This window comes from Candoia aspera, chromosome 2, assembly GCF_035149785.1.
Source record: "Candoia aspera isolate rCanAsp1 chromosome 2, rCanAsp1.hap2, whole genome shotgun sequence".
Lineage (NCBI taxonomy): Eukaryota > Metazoa > Chordata > Lepidosauria > Squamata > Boidae > Candoia > Candoia aspera.
In genome coordinates this window covers 264,573,483-264,592,225 of record NC_086154.1, presented here as the reverse complement: position 1 = coordinate 264,592,225, position 18,743 = coordinate 264,573,483, and the positions used below count along the sequence as shown (strand labels likewise).

Genomic DNA, 18,743 nt, shown 5'->3' with positions numbered 1-18,743 from the left:
GCCTGCCTCCCTCCCAAGTGACTGACTGTATCCCCTGTTCTGTGCAGTAAAAAAGAACAAACTAGGAAAGTGATCTGCTATCATCACCATATCTTTAAAAGTGTTATTCATCCAGTGTTTTTATTCTTTAACAGTTGAATAATGCTTTATTGATCTTTTGTAAATTGTTTTTAAGAACTTGTTGACTAAGGATCAGAGTAAAAAATGGTTGGTAATAAAGTTGTAAAACTGCAAAACATTAATAACACATTCCCCCCTGCAGTGATGGCAAAATATAGGTAATAATTACAAAATAGTAACGACCCTTTTCCTTCTTGAAATGTAGCCATTCCTTTGTGTGGCAAAGCAAAGAGTTGGACCGTGTGATCTGGCTGAGACACGATCAATGCAATCTGCGCCGAGCATCCTTACTTTTATGCCACTGGGTGCTCCACAGTGAACGTTCTACAGTAGTATAAATCAATGGAGCTGAAAGTTGAGGTTATTTAGAGCACAGAAAAAGTTGTCGAGTGTTGTCTGTGCAAAGCCTGTCCAACTTGGTGTGGTAGGCAGGGACAATCCTCTGTGGGGCTTTTGGGCAGAAGGAGTGTCACCCTCATCCTCTCCTGCTAGGATCACCCGATGTCCTCGTGATGCTGCCTTCTGTGTCTTTGGCTCCTCAGATGTGAAGGTGGCGTTTCCCCCCTTCTCCTTATGCTGGCCCTTTCCAGGGTGATCTACTCTGCCCAGCTCCGGATGGGCTTTCAGCTGCAGCCTGCCCACCCCTCCCCTCTGGCTGCCCTCCCTGCCTGCCTGGGGGTTTGTGCTGGGGACTGGCTGTCCCCAGGGGAGGTGGGGGGTTCTGGGAAGCACATTCGCTTACACGGCCTCTTCACTCACGCTCGGTGCTCTTGTGAGAGAGAGGAGAGAATGTGCAAGACCACCCCCTTTTCTCTGAAAACCCAATAGACTCTTAGCACAGAAGGTTGACCACTGGGACAGACGGTGTTTCGAGAGATATGGGCTGCCTGCCCACTTTTCCCTGGTTTTAATTTCTTGGAGGGGAGGCACCATTTGGCCAGCCTCATGGGCACCTCCTCACTGCCTAGGCTTTGCAGCAAACAGTGGCCCTGGCGGGGCTGGCTGTGATCTGGACCAAGCTAACTGCGGTAACCGATGTCTGCAAAGACGTGTTGCTCATCTTCCTAGCCATTTTGGCAGAGATCTGTCCCCAAAGGGTGCCGAGGCCTGAAGGGAAGGGAAGGGAAGGGAAGGGGCTCAGCTGGTGCTCCCCTCTGTGGCCCGCTTCTTTCTCCTGAGCTTCTCCACTGAGCTCCTCCACTGGCCATCCATCTCAGACGTATTTCTCGTTTTTCTGGAGTCCCAGCTTCAGAAGTAGCTCCTCTGGCCATCCGTACTCGCTCCCCAGATGGGCTTTGCTTCCTGCCTTACTGCAGGGCAGAGATTCCTTGGGACACAGAAGCCCCTGAGAGCCTGTTCTCACCCCCTGACCAGCCCAGGGATCCCTCCTCTAGTCGATCCATTCACGCTCGTGGCACACGCCATTTGGATGAATGGGTGGGCAAAAGCCATGGTTTTAGCCCTCCCCATTGCCACTGAAGGGTCTGGAAGGCTGTCATTCCCTCCCCATTTATGGTCTTCAAAATGGTTTGTCCCTCCCTAGTAGAAGTGTGGGGGGCCAGGATCCATGATAGTGCAGTCAAGACTTGTACCACCATGGCCATATTTATCCCACCCATTTATGCCCCCTTTGATCTTCTCATGGGGAAAGAGTTTGTGAAAGTGGGAATGACCAGAGAGCTGGAGTGCCAGAAAGGACCTGATTTGCAGGACCCTTCTAGAACTTCACCTTGACTTAGACAGTGGAAAGGAGTTTGGGCAGTTAAGTAAATCATTTGGAAAACTGACTGGCTGCTGTTAGTTTGGTTCCAAACAAGACTGAGCCTGCTGGGGAATCAATTTAACTCCCTCTGGGTTAACTGGCTGGATCAATTAGCTGGGATGTGAATTTTCCTCCCCTGACACAGTTATGAGTGTTGTATGAAGGTGGCTCTTCCTTAGAGACTACCAGTGGCCAACTAAGGTGGGATGTTTTGCTGAGCAGTGTGTTTCTACACAAAGCACGTGTGCCAGTTAGTTAAACTCTTGGCTATGAAGTATTTAAAAACTCTCTTCTTTCAGCCCAAAATGTGCCTGTGGATCTGCAGATTCTTCAGCCTGATTTGTTTGTAGGAGCTGCTAACAACTCATTCTTCAGGGGCTTGATCATTATAGGCTCTAAATAAGCGTGGCTTCAGAAAAACCAGCCCAGCAAATCTTCCCCTCCAACATGAAGCCAGGCTGGCAGAAAGATGCTGATCACGTCCAAGCATGGAACTTCAGAAGAACTCTGCTGCCACCTTCTGACAGCCTCTGGAAGGACAACTGAATGGACTGGCTAGAAATCTCCCCAAGGGCAACTTGGCTTTTAATGGACAGTTTTAGCCTTCAGCAGATGGAACAAGGAGAGGACAGATCTGATTTGGGCACCTAATATAAAACATTCAGAATTATTTCTTTGCACCTCTGTCACCTTGCCCGGAACAATTTTATTTTAAATGTAAAGCACCTGAGAGCCACCTTTCACGTCTGCAATCTTCCCCAAACAATGGAATATAAAAATACGTTTATTCATGATCCAGAAAGGGGAGGTGTTTGGCTAGGCCTTCTGGGGCTGCTGGCCATGAGACCTGGCTCTGGGCAGTCCTGCCCCCTGCAAGCCAACGGGCAAGGGAAGCAGCCCTGGTGGTTGTCCTGCTCCACCTGAGGGTACCCCTCCACTTTAATCCCACTTCTCCTGCCACAGCTTCATCTCCCACACCCCACGGCCTGTCCCAGGATGGTCTGAGGCTGTCTTTGAAGTCAGAAGAACCCTGCGAATGGGCAGAGAGCCCAGTGACCCCCTAAAGGTCTGCACATTTGTTCTGACAAGCAAACAAGCTGAGGCTGGCTTCACACATACAGGCAGTCCTCGATTTACGACCATTTGTTCAGCAACCATTCAAAGTTACGATGGTGCTGGAAAAAGTGACTTGCAACTGGTCCTTGCTCTTATGACCACTGCGGTCACATGATCAGATTTCAGGCACTTGACAACCAGCATGTATTTATGACTGTTGCAGTGTCCTGGGGTCACGTGATCACCATTTGTGAACTTCCTAGCCAGTTTCTGATAAGCAAAATTAATGGGGGAAGCTGGATTTGCTTAATGACAGTGTGATTCACTTAATGACTGCAGTGATTCACTTAATGACTGCAGCAAAAAAGATAAAATTGGGTTTGACTCACTTAATGACCACCTCACTTAATGATGGAAGTTCTGGTCCCCGTTGTGGTCGTAAGTTGAGGACTACTTGTACTTGATTTTATCTCTTCCTGTTGTCTCTCATGTTCACCCCCTCATTCCTTCGGCGCACTGTTCCCATATAACAGCAGAGCATGATGTTCATGGACTCGGCAAGGCCGATTCCTGTCCCCATGTCCAGGAGCTGCCTGGCTTTTCAACCATGGCCTGGCATTCTCACTGTACCCCCTGGCCTCTTTTGCCTGTGAAATGAAAGGGCATCTCTTTTTCTGACAGGCTTATCCTTTTGCATTGTTGTGCTTCTTCAGGGCCGTGAATGCTGGAGCCAGGGGGCTGCTCGGGATCAGCTGTGGGGGGGTCGAGAGAGTCCTGCACAGCCTGGGTGAAGGCCCGGGCCCTAGAAGCAGGGGTCCTCTGAATGGCAGGGACATCTTCCTTTTTAGAAGAGTGTTGATGGGGGCACGGGGGCTTCCAAAGGTGAACAAAGAAAGGCAGCTTCACTCCCCAACCTCACTGGAGGACAGGAGTGATGACCGTAGAGGTCCACCTCCCCTGCTCTTGATTTTTCCTGGGAGGGAACTGGTGAATACATGAGGATTAGACGCTTACTGGGGAGCCACGCTGGCAGCGCCCAGTCCTGGGCTGTCTGGGGCTGAGAGACCCTCCAACCACAACAGCCAAAGGTCCACAGGGCAGAAGACAGAGAGGAACACTGAAGGGAGTCCTGACACAGGCTTTAAAAAGGTTTATAAAAACAACCCCCCCCCCAATGTATGGAAAATACAAAATCACCTTTTATTGCCAAGAACTGTCCACCTTTGGACCCAAGGGTGCAATTCTGCACCCCAAGAGCAGGCGCAGGCACGAGAAGTTGCAGGCCCATGGAAACCCTGGGCGGGGCAGTGGCAATCACCCACCCCATCCAAGAAGGACCAAGGAGCTCTTGCTGGCTCACAGCTGTTTGTCCCCCCCCCCAACACTGCATCTGGCCAGGAGTTTTGCTCACAAAGGGATTTGTTTGTCAACTGAAGCCCAGCTGCACCCTCCCAGACAGAAATAAGGGGGTCTTCCTGCACCCAGACCCATCAACAGCAAACTTTGCGTATCAACGCAGCTGGTGTTTTTCTGAAAACAGTCGCTTCCCATTTTAAAAGCTGCCATGCAAGACAGTTTGCGAGGACCTCGCCCGACCCGGTTTCAGTGCAGCATAAATAAAATGCCCAGGGCACCTCGGTTCGCTCGTGGCCGATCCCGCGCCAGACTGAAATCTCAGCTGTGTCTCACTGGCAGAATCAAATCCAGTCTTCCCTTTCAGGCTTTGTTTCAAAGGAGGGCTTCACCCACACCCATCTCCTGAAGGTTAGGAGGACCATTGCCTTCTTTCCCAGGGAGGGGTCCCAGAGGAGCCTTGCTTTTCAGGGGGAGGGCCATTTTGAACCATGGCCCCCAAGGGTGGATGCCTCTTGGTGGGTTCACTTTGGAAAGGGCTCAGCTGTGGCATGAAGATGTTGCGTCTGAAGGCCCCGCCATTGTTTGCATGGACAGGACGCTTGCCCACCCCCACCCTTAACCTCCCAAAGGCAGAGGTGGCAGGGAGGCCCCCCCATCCTTGGCACATGCTATTAGTGGGGAAGTAGCTGGCTCCCACGTTTGGGATGGCTGTGGCCAAAAGGCAAGGATGGCCTCCTCTTGGAGGAGCATCTGCCCTGCCTGCGTCTGTGACAGCCGGGCTTGAAGTGGCCTTGGACACTTGGGGGGCGCCACATTTGGCACAGCCCCCACTAGCCTCCCGTTAGCACTAGACTGATGGCGTCTAGAGTGAAAATGATAACGTGGCACCTCCTGGTGGTCACTCTAACCCAGTGCTTCTCAGCCTTGGCCGCTTGAAGACGTGTGGACTTCAACTCCCATGGCTGGCTGGGAAATTCTGGGAGTTGAAGTCCGCTCGTCTTCAAGTGGCCAAGGCTGGGAAATGCTGCTCCAACCCATTGGTGAGCTCTCTGAGCCACATTTAGGGGAGCTGCTGCACCCCACACTTACTGTGGGGGTAGATGCATCTCTGGGTAGCAGCACCCAGATGAACCTGAAAAAAGCTGATCCAAGTGAGACCCAGGCCGTTCTTGGAGGGGACACCCCTGGGGCTGTAGACTGGACTGGGAATGGGGGTGGGGCGGTGGTGTTTGAGGCCAGCCGCTTCCGTTGCCGCCAAGCCAACCACAGAGATGCGTCCTTCGGGTCCATAGGAGCCAAGCCAGACTCAGGGGAGGCTTGACTATAAACTGTGGGTTGCCAGGAGCTGGAATTGGGGGAGGTTTTCTCTTTCTGGAGTGGGCCAAGCAACGCCCATGGCCACTGGGGGAAAGGCAGAACGATATGACCGGTGGCACGTCTGCGTCACCCTGCAGAGGACTGAAAGCACCTACTTTCCTCTTGCTTCTGACCACCACCTAGGACAGTGGGCTCAAAGAAGCCTGACTAGAGAACATTGAAAGTGGGGATAATTTGGAGCGATCTCTCTGGCGGACGAGTGTTCCAGCTCCCCGGATCACATTTCTGGATGGCTGTCCTGACTCAGTGGAGAAGACCTCCAAGGAGCCGTCTCTCTTGCACTGCTGTGGACCTCAGAAGGTTTGACTTCAGATGCTTAGGGAAGGCTTGCCGAGAGTTTGGGCTAGTGAGCTGTATGGCAGCTGGGTTCCTACTTGTGGTGGGGGTGGTGGAGGTGGTCCAGGGTCATTCTCCTCCTCCTTGGTCTCTCCCTGGCGAGGCCCTCCACCTCCTCAGTGGTGCCCTGATGATGGGAACATGCTGCTCTTCACAGTGGGCCAGGGCCTTTGCTCCTGGGGTTCCAGACGGCAGCGAAGATGCTTCTCTTTCCAAGCGGGCCTTTGATGTACAATGGAGAGGGAGTGGGTGGCTGTGGCTGGTTGTGGTCAGCCGCTGTTGTCATCTTAGAGTTGGTTAGGTTGATGTCTCTGGGAGGTGGAGGGGGCTTATTTAGGGAGTACGTTCTGCACGGCTATTTGAGACCAGACACAGTCCAGAGGCCTTTGAATGGGTGGTGTTTGGGAAAATAAATGAATGAACGTGGGGTTCATGATTTGGCAGCCCAGAAACCCTACCTAGATTTCCAAACTGCTCTTGCTGATATCAAATTGTTCATTTTAGACTTACTGCAGATGTTTTAACGTTTGCATATGATATAAGCGTCTGAGAGTCTTAGATTGGGGTGGGATAAAAACAAACAAAAACAAACAAACAGTAAGCTGTCACTCCCTCCCTCTTGGGCTCTGGGCCGGCTGTGCCCCCAGGCAGCCTTCCGACACGAACTCCAGCTCAGTTGCGAATCTGCTCTGCGTCTTCTGAGGGACGTTTGTCAGGGCCTGGTCTTCTTCTGGGTCGCTTTTAATGTCAGCTCTCCAAAGCTGAGGGCTCCCTGCTTCCTCAAATAACACAGGCCTCTTCTGCTCTCCCCCTGCATCCCCAGGACCTGGCCCTCCCTCCAAAGCCGGATTCTGCTCTAAACTCATCTCCCCTCCCCATTTCACCCCCACCAAAGCTCCCAGAAAGGCTGGTGGGCCTTGGGCCTACGCTTGGCAGTCGCCACCTCTGGCAGTGTGGATTGCTCTCCCGTCCTGTCCCGTCCCGTCCACCACAGCAGAGGGGAGGAATTTGCTGGGAGCCACAGAACAGCCACTGCAGGGGGTGGTCCTGCTTCTGTCCTGAGCAGGGGCTCCGTGTCCCAGGACTTGCCTTGCCTGGGGACCCCCCTAGGCTCGCTTCCTGGCAGGGAAGAAACCCCCTGCCTGCAGCCCTGCTCCCCCACTGGATGGACTGAAGGCCCTGCTTCCGTTTCCCTTGGCAGGGGGGGCGGGGGGGTTACCCACGATCATCTCTCAGGCCTTTGGCAGGCGTCGGCATCTCTACTCGTTCCGAAGAGACTTCTCCTGGGGGAGACCAGAGCTGCTTGGCGTTTGAAAAGCCCTTCCGAAAGGCTGCGTGGCTGAGAGCGGCTCCCAGGAGGGAAATGGAGGCTGCCGGGTGGATTCTGTCTTCCTTGCTTTTGCCCAAACTTTCTTCTCATCAAATGCAGGATGGATTGTTTACAAATCCAGCTGAAAAAGGTCAGAGAGCACCCGTTTTTATGTGCTGTCCTCCACATCCACCTATTTTTGTACATACCTTTTCAGGCTTGTACCATTTTTGCAAGCCTTTTCCCCCCCCAGTGCCAAATGGTGCTTGATGGGATCTTAACTGCACGCAATTTGTACGCGCGCATGTATTTTGAATAGCTCAGGAAATTCTAAACCAGTGGCACATTTCACCCTCCACGCGCACGGTGGGCTCTTGGGTCCATTCTGGAGGTTCGGAGTGGGCGTTACTCATATAAGTGTTCTGATTCAAGATGGAACATGCGCCTGCAAGCCCTATTGGGGGCTGTGTGGGTGAACGATGGCATCGGTTCCACTGCAGCCCGTGGCATCTGGCCCGGATTCCAGCTTCAGGAGAGTTGGATGTGGGCTGGCACCAGGCTGGGCAGGCAGGGACCCGGCCAAGGCCAGCCGCCACCACCGAGCCACCGTCTGAGTTCCCAAGAGGCTTGACTCCACAGGATGGCGCCTGAAGAAGGGAAGCGCCGTCTGCCTTTTCGGTTGGAGAGCATCAACTGCTACAAACCCCTTGGGCTTTGGGACGGTGAATCTATGATTAGGGCATAATTAATTCCCAGATGTCTTCAGTGCTAATGAAACATGAATAAACGATCGAGCCGTGGAGTCTGCTAATGGGACATTTAAAGGCAGCCAGTCGGAAGCTGCCTGATTCTTTGAGATGCTGGGGGCCCCTCATCATGGGGGCTGGGGTGGGAGGGAATTGGCAGAGAGCGGTGGGTGGGGGAGGACAAGAGTGCCAAAAGAGGAAGGGCAGGATGATGATCCCCCCTCTCTGGGTTGGCCTGGTGCCATCCCTACCTCCTCCTGACCCCCGTGCAACTTCTTTTATGCAGTGTCCCCATGAAGGTGCCTTGGCCTCATCCCCACATATGACCGAGGCAGCGTCAGATCAGCTTTGGGGGCCTAAATGTGCTAAAATATAATTTCCCCCTTATTCCAGCACTGTCCAGGGGGGGTCAGATCTGCCAGGCTTTGTCCCCCCTTGCCCTGTGGGGAGTCGAGGGCCACAGCGTCTGGGAACAGAAGCAACGGAGGCCGGAGAGCGGCTGGCGCTGGGGGTGGGGGGCATTGCATGCCAGGAGCCCTTCCTCTGAAGGCCAAGCGGAAGGGTGCTCATCTCCACCGTGGGGAAGGGCCCAAACTATTGACGTGAGCATCTTCCTTGAGCGGAAGAACATGCCAGCGGTCTTATTCCGACTTTTTTGGGCTGTTTGATGCGCAAAGCAAGAGGTTAATCCAACAATATGTGGGTACCGTTTCAGGGGCATCTGTGTGCGCCCCACACAGTGTGGGGAGTGGGTATGTCAAAGAAGTCACAACGGCGACCAGGACGGTGTGATTGAAGCGGCTTCCCTTGAAGGTGCCATCTGGACTTTTCTGCCTCCCCTTCAGATGCCCCCAAATCCCTTCATCAGTGGGGAGTACTAGCAGAGCAGGTCTGTGCTTGACATCATGGCTGGCTAGCCATTGGTCTTGTCCAGGAGCGAACTCACTTTTCGGTTTCCCGTTAGACAAAATCTGGGCGAATGGGGCCTTGCTCGACTCCCTCTCAGGTCATTTTCCCTCCTGCATTAAACTACAGGTAGTCCTCATTTAGTGACCGCCTTGCTTAGTGACTGTCCACAGTTAAGACGGTGATGAAAAAGTAACTTTATGACCAGTCCTTGCATTTACAACCTTCATAGGGTTGTAAAGCAAAGGAAAGCTGAAGTAAGACCATGAGCACAGTTGTGGTTTCACTTATTGACTGCTTTGCTTAACAACTGAGTTGCCAGACCTAATTGTGGTCGCTAAACGAGGACTACCTGTATATGTGAGGTGAAAAAAGGACAGAGCGAGTCCCTGTTTGTAGAGTTGCCACTGACTCCAGTTATGCTGTTAGATCATTTCCACTTGCCCTGGTGGGGAGGAGAGCGGGGGGGTGGGGAGGGAAGAGACAGCCCCCCCAGCCTTCAGGCCTGAAGAGCAGGCGGCAAAGCACAAGAGCAGGAAGCCATGGGTTGTGTGCTGGTGGCCCCGAAGGAAGTTGCCTGGCAGTGGATCGCCTCTTGCAAACACCGAGCATGGGGTGTCACTGTGCCGGTGTGGATGGTCTAAGGGCACACTTGCACTTCATCCTTCTAAGATACAGACACCCCTTTCGAGATCCACAATCAGCAACGGGGATTGTCTTGGTCATGCAAATATCACTACCAGAAAGCAGGATGGAACTGCAGTAAAATGTCCAGCCTATGGCTCTGGGGTAGCTTAAGCAGCACACACACACACACATGTAGTCCTCACTTAATGACCATTCGTTTAGTGACAGTTTGGACTTGATGGTGCTGAAAAAACTGACTTACAACTGATGCTCACACTTATGACCGTCGCAGCATCCCTGCAGTCACGTGACCATGATTTGGGCGCTTGGCAACACGTTCGCATTTATGACCGTTGCAACATCCTGTGGTCATGTGATTGCCATTTTTTACCTTCCCGGCTGGCTTCTGGCAAGCAAAATCAATGGGGAACAACCATGGTGATTCGCTTAATGACTGCTCCAAAAAAGGTCATAAAATCAGGTTGGATTCACTTAATGACCGCTCACTTAGCAACTGAAATTCTGGTCTCAGTTGTGGTAGTTAAGCGAGGACTACCTGTAAATATACATATACGTATTTCCAGAACATGGAGGACCAGCGTTGCACCAGCACCCCCTTCTGCAGAGCTTCAACCTAGGGACCGAACGCAACCAGTCACCACGTCTGCAAAAGCTGTAATGAAATGGTCACATTTAATGAGCATCTTCTCTGCTGGACTCCCCTCCCCTCCCCTCCCTGTGTGGGTGTGTGTTTGTGTGCACGTGAATCTTAAAATTTTTATGTACATCTATAAAAAGTTCAAATACAGCATATTATCAACTGGGGAACGAGGGCAGACGGTTGTAAATGCTGCACTCCGACTGGGGCAGGAGAGACGGGGAGCGTTACAAAACAGGGGCTGGGGAGCAGGGGGAGATGGGGGGCCAGGAGGGCGTTTCAGCTTGGTTACGGAACCCCTCGGTGCAGATCCCACCCTCCACCCCCCATCATAAGAGCAGTACACAAACCCAAGTCCTCCTTCGTAGAAACCAAACGGACTCCGTCACAGAGAGAGGGAGAAGGGGGGGGGGTCCAGGAGCCGCCCCCGTCTTTCGGCAATGATGTCGGTGCAGGCAGAAGAGTCGCTGATCGTTCCTTTAGGAACAAGCCCCTCTCTCCCCCTGCAACACTGAAGTCTTGTGGCTTCTGGGGTGGGGTGGGGGCGTGGGGGTCCCCACCCTCCTTTTCCTGTTTTGCTGGCAGAGGACTCACGAGTTCATCTTCTCACAGCTCAGAAAGGCAGAGAGCTCCCAGCTCCGTGTGGCCCCTGGGGCCCTCGCCTGAGCCGCCCCATCCACACGCTTCGGGGTCCTGCCTTGGGGGCCAAGGGAAGCATCTTTGGCGTGGTGGCTTAGCTGTATGATCAGAGCCCACACCGGGGTGCTCCTCTCTGGTGCGCTCCGGCAGACCGTTCCTCGTTCCCGCCCGCCGCTGGCGTGAATCCTTGAGCGGGTCCTTGGCTCCACCGAGGGCAGGGTGCGGCGGGTGGGCAAGAATGGAGGGGGGAGCTGGGGACCGCTGGGTCTCCGAGGACTCATCCTTCGAGGAAGTGAAGCAATGAAGAGAGACAGACACGTCCTTCAGACCATGTGCAAAACAGAGGGAAAGACAAGACGTTCGGGCGAGTCGAGACGGGCCACGGGCCGAGTCTGGAGGAAGGAAGAGAGGAGAAAGGCTGCCTTCTCTGCGCCATGCCGGGAAAGACGGGCCCTTTCCAAAGCGACACCGATCCTTATCTGCAGGGTGGTTCCTACTGTTGCCACGGTTTCTGATCTGGTCAATAACCAGGCAGAAAGTTGTCAAAAGATTAGAGTCAGAGACCAAGGACAAACTAGAGGGAAATCTCTACTCCAGAGCTTCTCAGCCTTGGCCACATGAAGAGGTGTGGACTTCAACTCCCAGAATCCCCTACGGGCTGCAGGAGGCCAGGATGACACCCCTGGAAATGTGAGGATGGCATTTTATCAGGCATGTCTGCAGGGAGGTCCAGACAGTGTCGTGACCTCACAACAGATGCTCCACTCCCTGGGACGCAGCTGCGTTCTATTGCCTTTCTTCTGGGGGTGTAATTTTGCATGATTTGCTTCTCAACGGGCTCCCCTTCCCTCCCCATCTTTACTGTGGTAGACACCACCGTCACTACCATACGAAAACTGGTTCCACCCAAAGTCGGCCATTTTGACTGTGAATCTCAGGGTGTGGCCTTGGGCTGCCACGGAGCCATAAGCGGCCCCTCCCTGATGTGGCCTTGGGCTGTTGTCTTTCCATCTTACCTTCTCAGTCTGCCCCCGAGCCCTTTCCCCACCCTGGGAAAAACCTGGATAGAAGATACTCACTAGATCAAGTGAAGGGTGAATGCCACCAAGACCAGACCAGGGACCGCAGAAGGCGACACGGCTTCATCGCCGCTTTGTTCCTCTGAGTCATAGATCCTGGTGGTGGGGGGTACCTCGAACGTGGAGGTGCTGGTGGTGGTGGTCTCTGCGGGAAGGAAAAGAGGAAACTGTTCCAGGGTCTGAAGGCTAAGCCGGGTTTTTTGCCTCCCCACCCCAAGTCAAGCCCAGCGCCTCCAGGCAGAGCAAGCAAGGACGGATCGTCTTCTGCAGCCTTGGAAGGGAAACTACCAGTGATCCCTGGGAACCTACGGTCTGCCCTCGCTTTGAGATCCAGGAGCGAGTGATTACCACTCAGTGACTGTACAGCAGCATGCAAATTCTCCTCTTTCTGACAAGCTCCAAGATCCTACTGTAGAACCGAGCCTTGCCATTCACACAATACTCAGAAAGCCGTCCTTGCTGTGAACCCAGCAGGGTGAGTTCAGCCATGGTGTATATCTGGGCATCCCTTCTGGTCCGAAGCCCTGGCTGTCCAAAGCACCCCCCACCCCACCCCAGTCTTTCTTGGAGACTTCAGCCCCAAATGTTAGGACCCAGTAGTAACTTTGAAGCTCCAAAGGTACCAACAGAGGAGATGCCATTCAAAAAACTAACGAGATGACCAGCAGCAGCCCCTGACGCAATTTCAACCTCAAGGAGTCCCCAGAGAACTCCTGGAAGGGGGCCCGAATTCCTGGGGCAGCGATGCTCCTGGGCCAGGAGGCGTGTGCCTGGAGTGAAAGGGGGAAGACCCAGAAGGGCCCCGACCGTCCAGCTGGCCTTTGCCTCTTTGGGAACAAAAGGCCCCCGGGCGTGCTCAGAGCCGGAACAGACCCTTGGGCGGGAGGACATGCCTTGTGGCGTTCCTAGCCCTGGCACTGTTTTAGGTTGGCCCTGCTTGGCTCTGGGGTGTTGACATCCTCAGGGGCTGAAAGGCTGCTGAACAGGTGGTGGAGGGCCTGGGTAGGGAAGATTGGCAAGAGTGCCCACAGCTTAAGTACCTCTTTAGAAGGTGCTGTTTATTGGAAGTCCCACAACGGTAAAGTCACAATTGCCCTTCTCAGCAGTGTCATTTTCAAATGTCTCTTTTGGCCCTTCCCTCTGCTTTTTATTCTAATCTCCCACTTCTACAGCTTCACTTCTCATTCTCCCCCTTTCTGTTGTCCTTATGTTTCTTCCTCGTTAGGGTGTTTTCTACCTTTCTTTCTCATCCTTGTTCCTGAATTAACCCATTTTCAGGATTTGTGCTAACTAGATGAGCTGCTAAGGTACAAAAAAATTAAACAAGTTTAACGTTAGCCCCGCTTGCTAGGTTGATACTCTTCCTTTCCTCCATCTGCTTAAGGCAACCTCTATACTGGTGTTTCTCAACTTCTGAAACTTTAAGGTGTGTGGACTTGGACTTCCAGAATTTCCCAGCCAGTATGGCTGGCTGGGGAATTCTGGGAGTCCAAGTCCACACATCTTCAAGCTGTCAAGTTTGAAAAACACTGATTTTGTGTGTGGTATGGGAACACACTTTTCCTGGTTTGACTCGGAACCATGACAGTCCTGGGAAGGGAGTGCCCCCCAGCCCCCCAGCAGAGAAAGCTTGCTGTGCCCAACTCTTTCCACAGAGAAGGGCCGCTTGTAGCCAGGCAGCTGAAGCTAAAGGCGCTGCCCTCCTCCTTCAGGCTGAGGGTCGTGTTGGGGTGCTTTGAGGGGAGCCCATGTGCACCAGACCTTGGCCACCCTTTGCAGATACAAAGAGAAGCCTCTTTTTTCCACAGGGGTTGAATTTACAGGATTAGGATGTGGGATTTGATGGGCACTTCTATGCCAGGTGTTTTCCTCCTTGGTCTGGGTGCTGTATATAGACTACCACTCCTGGGGATCCTGGGACTCAAGAGGGGATGGTGGATGGATTGACTGGACTTCTACAGCTGCCCATATTATGAACCACAACCCCAGGCGGCTCACAGAACAACGATAAACACATCCCAAAGCCATAAAGCCATGACAAAACTCCCAGCACCCCAAAGGCAACACCGCCCCGCACATCAGTATTCCATTTTCCTGGGCTCTGGCCTCCTAGCTCAACACAGGCAGGAAGAGCCTGTTCCTCAAGACTGTCCAGAAGGCCAGGAGGGTGGGGTGGGGGGCTAGATCACAGGGGAAGGGTGTTGGGAGTGACCTCCACCTCCAGGTGATCAAGATGGTACAAGGTGGAAATCAAAACAGCAGCCGCTCACACAGACACGGGTAGCTTCCCTTCGGAAGCTCAGCTTCCGCTTGCTTCTGTGAGGCTGAGGCCAAAGGACAACCTGGGACCTTCGAGGGCCCTTGCCTCAGCTCTGGGCTTCATCCTGCGTCAGGGGCTGGTGCTGAAGCCTAAAGCTGCCAGGTTCCAACACAAGAGAGTTTTCACCTCGAAAGCCCATTTCAAAATTCACCGTGGATCAAGCCTTTGTGAGATCTGTGGCTCTCGTGAGTGTCCGGTGGATCCGCACAACCCGGGCCAGCACGAGGAGGCTTCAGCTGCTCCCAGCCTGGAGAAGAACCAATGCCACCCGGCTGAAAAATCTGCTCAGCCCAAACTTTTGTGGAAAGGGTGCAGTGGCTGTCTCTGGCGGACGGGTCCTGCCTCTTTTACACACGCAACAACTCTGGTCGCAAGCCGCATGAGGCCCAGCATCCTCCACTCAGGCGCCCCGGAGCAGAAGGCGCTAAGAGGGCTGTGACTGGACGCCTTCTCTAAGGGCAGGGAGCGTCTCTGAGCCCAAGAGAGTAAATCAGAGTAAGCGGGTTCGTGTTTGAATGGCAAGTGGTGAATCAGCGTCTCTCAGTGATTCCCCCATCGTGCATTCAGAAGTGTGGAAGTTTGGCCTGTGAAGCACTGGAGTGAGATTTAGGCCATTAGCTCTGCCCTTCCCTCCCCTTTGCCTCCCAGGGATCAAGTTTCCTCTTCTGTCTGGGGGCACTCTTTTGTCATTTAAAACCAAAATGCTGGTCTGTAGATGTGGCCTGCCTTTGACCGAGGTTTGCAGATACTGTAAGTTGGAGAATTGTTCTTTTCTATGGAAATCCTTCAACAACCCTAACCCCTGGTTTAGGAAATGTTTAAGCACTGCAGTAGAAAGCTATAATCAGAGACCCGTGTGTGTAGAGAACTCGTACATTTATTTTCATTGGTTTATGAAATTTTCATATAAATGGAATGAAGATTGTGACATTCCTCTTAAATTTGTGGAGGACAGAACTCTCTATGGGTTTGAACTGAGGATGCCTCATGGTAGGGACAGCAGAGAGGGGACAAAGACTGGATGAGCACTGAGCATTGCCCGGGCTCTTCTCAGAGTCTGTGGCTGGCCAGGAGGCATCTCAAGGGCTTTGTAAAATCTGGCAAGGCCCTCCTTCCAGGCGGAGGCAAGGTGGAGGGACTGGGGGTTGGACTGGAGCAGTTGGGAGGAGAAGGGAAGGAGCAAGGGATCACAGGGAGGGTGTGGAATCGTGTTTGATATCCTTGCTGTGTGAAGGCAGCTTTCCCTTGAGTCGTCCCAGGTGGTCAAGCCTCTTGGAGAAGCTGGTGAAGGTTTCCTGCAAAGTCTTGAGCTGGGCATTGAAGTATCTCACTACGGGAAAGTGGACGTGGAGAGGGAACAAATGGTTGTTCCAAAAAAGCAGGAAACAATGATCTGGTGAATGCAATGCATACAGGTCCTCTCCATTCTTTCCTGGAAAACCCTAAAGTACCCCATGATGCGATTGTGGGAGCTGGGCTGATGGACAAGCACAGGAGACCTGGCGGTAGAAGCAGGCACGGAACCCACAGGTGGCCGAGGGGAGTCTGTTGGAGAGAAAACGTGGCCCTCTGCAATGTCCAGCATTGTATCTGGGTGTAAAGAGCAAAAGCAACATGAATTCATGCCAAGTATCCACATCGCTTCCTTGCATTCTTGGGGATGCCTAGGTCAAGCATCCTTGCTGCTGGAGAATGTTCCTGGGGGAGCAATGAAATCAGCTCCTGCCATGAAACAGAGCAGATTCCAGCCACAAAGGCTGGTAGGCTGAGAATGAGTCACGGATGACTTGCCTCACCCTGACTGTTGACAGCTGATGGGGGGTACATTTTCAAACACTGGAAAATGATTCATGGTTATGCTCTCCTCACATCCTGCAGAGATGGTGCAGTGCAGTGTATTATCCCTCCCTTTGAATCCAGAAGACGTGCACATGGTGGTCCAACAATGAGTATCTGAACAGCTTTTTCCTCCAGATCCGGATGGCTCTTTGTTGAGCTCCCAGTCCATTTTACAACAACACTGCTAGGGATGGATTTTAGTGGCATCCCAGGGAGTAGCAGAATCCCTACAGCTGCCAGATCTACAAGGAGCCAAATACTTGAGCACTATGGAGTCTCTTGATTGGTGCCTAGAGACTTCTGGTGTTTCTGCAGCAGGGACTCACAGGACCCTCTGCCATCCATGCTACAGGAAGTGGAAAGCTGCTGATGGTGGTAACTCCATGAGGGAAACCAGGATCTACAGCCCCAGCAATGGCCTACAGATGGTCAAGAAAACAAAGGAGGAAGGTGTTAGTTTGTGGCATTAAGTCCCGCAAACCAAACAATTCAAATAAACCAAGAGAAATGAGCATTCCCCAACTTGGCACCCTCTAGACCTCCTGGGACTGAGGTCTCCAGAATGATGTTTGGAGGGTGTCAGGTTTCTGAAGACTATAAACATGATAGAATTCCAGCAAAGTGTTTCCTGGAAAAATGGTTTTGTGGGGAAGACGTGGTCATACCATCTCAATGCTCCTGAGATTGGATCCTTGGCAAGATGTTCTGCCACAGCCAGTTGCCTTTCTGATGGGTGGGTTGCTGTTGTTCCATGTTTCTGGTCTGAAGGTCCCAGGGTGCTCCGCCTGTTCTTCTCTGATGCTCCAGTTCTGAGGGCAGAAATCCATCCCCCTCCGCAGAAGACACTGTCCTCCACAGTCCTTCTTCCCCAGCCAGTGCTCCTGGTTTCCAAGACTCCTGCTTGCTGTGGTTGATACAGCTGCAGTACGGAAGTCTGCAGGGCTCCAGAGCACCTCCAATTGCTCTGAGTTTCCAGCAATGGATGGTCTGCACCCATATGCCATCATCCTGGCTCATCCTCCCTCGACCCCACAGTGATAGGAAGAACTGGGCAACGAAGAAGGCATACCACGTGACACCCTACAAAGATGTGAGCAGAATGCCAGGGGCTCGGAAGAAGAACAGGGTCCACTTTAGAAAATGAGATGGGAATTCTAGTCAGAATCACAGCTAGAAGGGTCTGAAGCCCTAAATACTTGTTGTGTGGCTAGAAGAAAGTTGTCAGCTAGAGGCAATGCTTTGTGCTGTGATGACGTGAACGCCCTCCCACGGCGGCTATGACGGTCCAGTGGAAGATGCAAAAGTGTGAGTCAGTGGGGAGGGTCAGTCAGAGGGACAGGGTGGGGGCAGCCAAGTCTAAAACCCCAGTCAGCCCCAGAGCTCATTGCACAGACTTCCAGTGCAAGCCACGATGATGACAAAACACAACAAGACATCACTCGCACACAACGTTTGCTTGCCCCTCTTGTGAACACCTATGGCTCTTCAGCTCTGTTCACACAATAAGTTGACCCAGTTTCCCGAGTTCACCCATTTTCTGGTTTTGCACAATGTATTGAATAACATACTAACCCAAAGGGATGAATTTGAACTGTAAGCTACAAAAAACTAACCAAGGTTGAACCTAACCAGACTTTGCATGATGGGTGCAAGCAGATGCTATATTTGCAACCAAGCTGACGAAGGATATTGGGCAAATGCAGCCCGAGTAAGAACTATCTTACAAAGTTCCTGCAAGGGTGAGAAGGCTTCTGTGCAGTCATTAATGTCTTGATGGAAAGGTTAGGAGAGAGATGCACTAATTAGGCGCCATTTCCCAATCCATCACCCGCTCCCTTGTTGAGGCGGAAAAAGGCAATAAAATGCTCGCTGCTAACTGCTTGTCCGCATCTGTTTCAAGACCAGCCTTCCTCAGTTAGTGCCCTAAACTTGTGTGCTCCTCTTATCCTGCACTCCGGGGACTGTTTAAATCTCGTTTGAACTCTGGAGGGTTTAGGATTGAAATCACGTTAGGAAAACGTTGCTCTTCCCGCCTGTGTGTCGTCAAACGACCACCAGGGGGCAGAAAACCCCCACTGAAATCCCCCAAATGTGGCCACCGGCCCCCTTCTGTTGCCTTCAGGACTGTCTGCATTTTCCACCATTCTGTTTGAGCAAAAACACCACAAGGCATGAATTTGCCCTCCAGTGCAGAGCACGGGCGATGCTCATTTACAGAGCACGGCCCTTCTCCTCCACTGGCTTTGTTCAGCTCGGAGCTCGGCTGCATTCTGCTGGCACCTCCCTGGCTCTGGCCAGGGGTTCTCGGATGGGTGGGGTCTTGGCTTCTTGCTGGTGCCTGGAAAAACTGAATCATTCAAGGAAGCAAAGATGTGAAAGCTGCAGGAAGGCAGCAAAGAGAGAGAAAAGGGACCCTTCGGGTAACTTTGGGCAAAGGGAGAAATATTTTGGCTCCCAGAAAAGCCCCCTCTGCCCTGAGAGCAGCAGTGGGTGAATATCAACACCACCCCGTTGCTAACCCTTCTTAGCCCTGTCAACAGACCCTGGACTGCTGGGATGGTCATCTTGTCCGGAATACAAGGCCCCAAAACTAGATCTTCATGCTGAAGTGCC

General features: G+C 52.7%; 1 protein-coding gene across 3 annotated transcripts in view; it reads right to left on the bottom strand.

The window, feature by feature from the left end:
* Nucleotides 1-10,271: 10,271 nt before the first annotated feature.
* CNTFR (ciliary neurotrophic factor receptor) overlaps nucleotides 10,272-18,743 on the bottom strand; it is a 320,553-nt gene continuing 312,081 nt past the window's right edge. Inside the window, exons 9-10 of one of the 3 annotated variants that reach the window (XM_063295908.1) lie at nucleotides 11,972-12,116; nucleotides 10,272-11,284 (exon numbers count right to left, since the gene is read on the bottom strand). In XM_063295908.1, coding sequence (XP_063151978.1) covers nucleotide 11,284; nucleotides 11,972-12,116 — 146 coding nt within the window. In that variant the 3' untranslated portion in view covers nucleotides 10,272-11,283. Of the gene's footprint in view, nucleotides 11,285-11,329; nucleotides 11,409-11,971; nucleotides 12,117-15,922; nucleotides 16,550-18,743 lie in introns of those variants that run through there. The other 2 variants (XM_063295909.1, XM_063295907.1) reach the window with 2 other exon arrangements.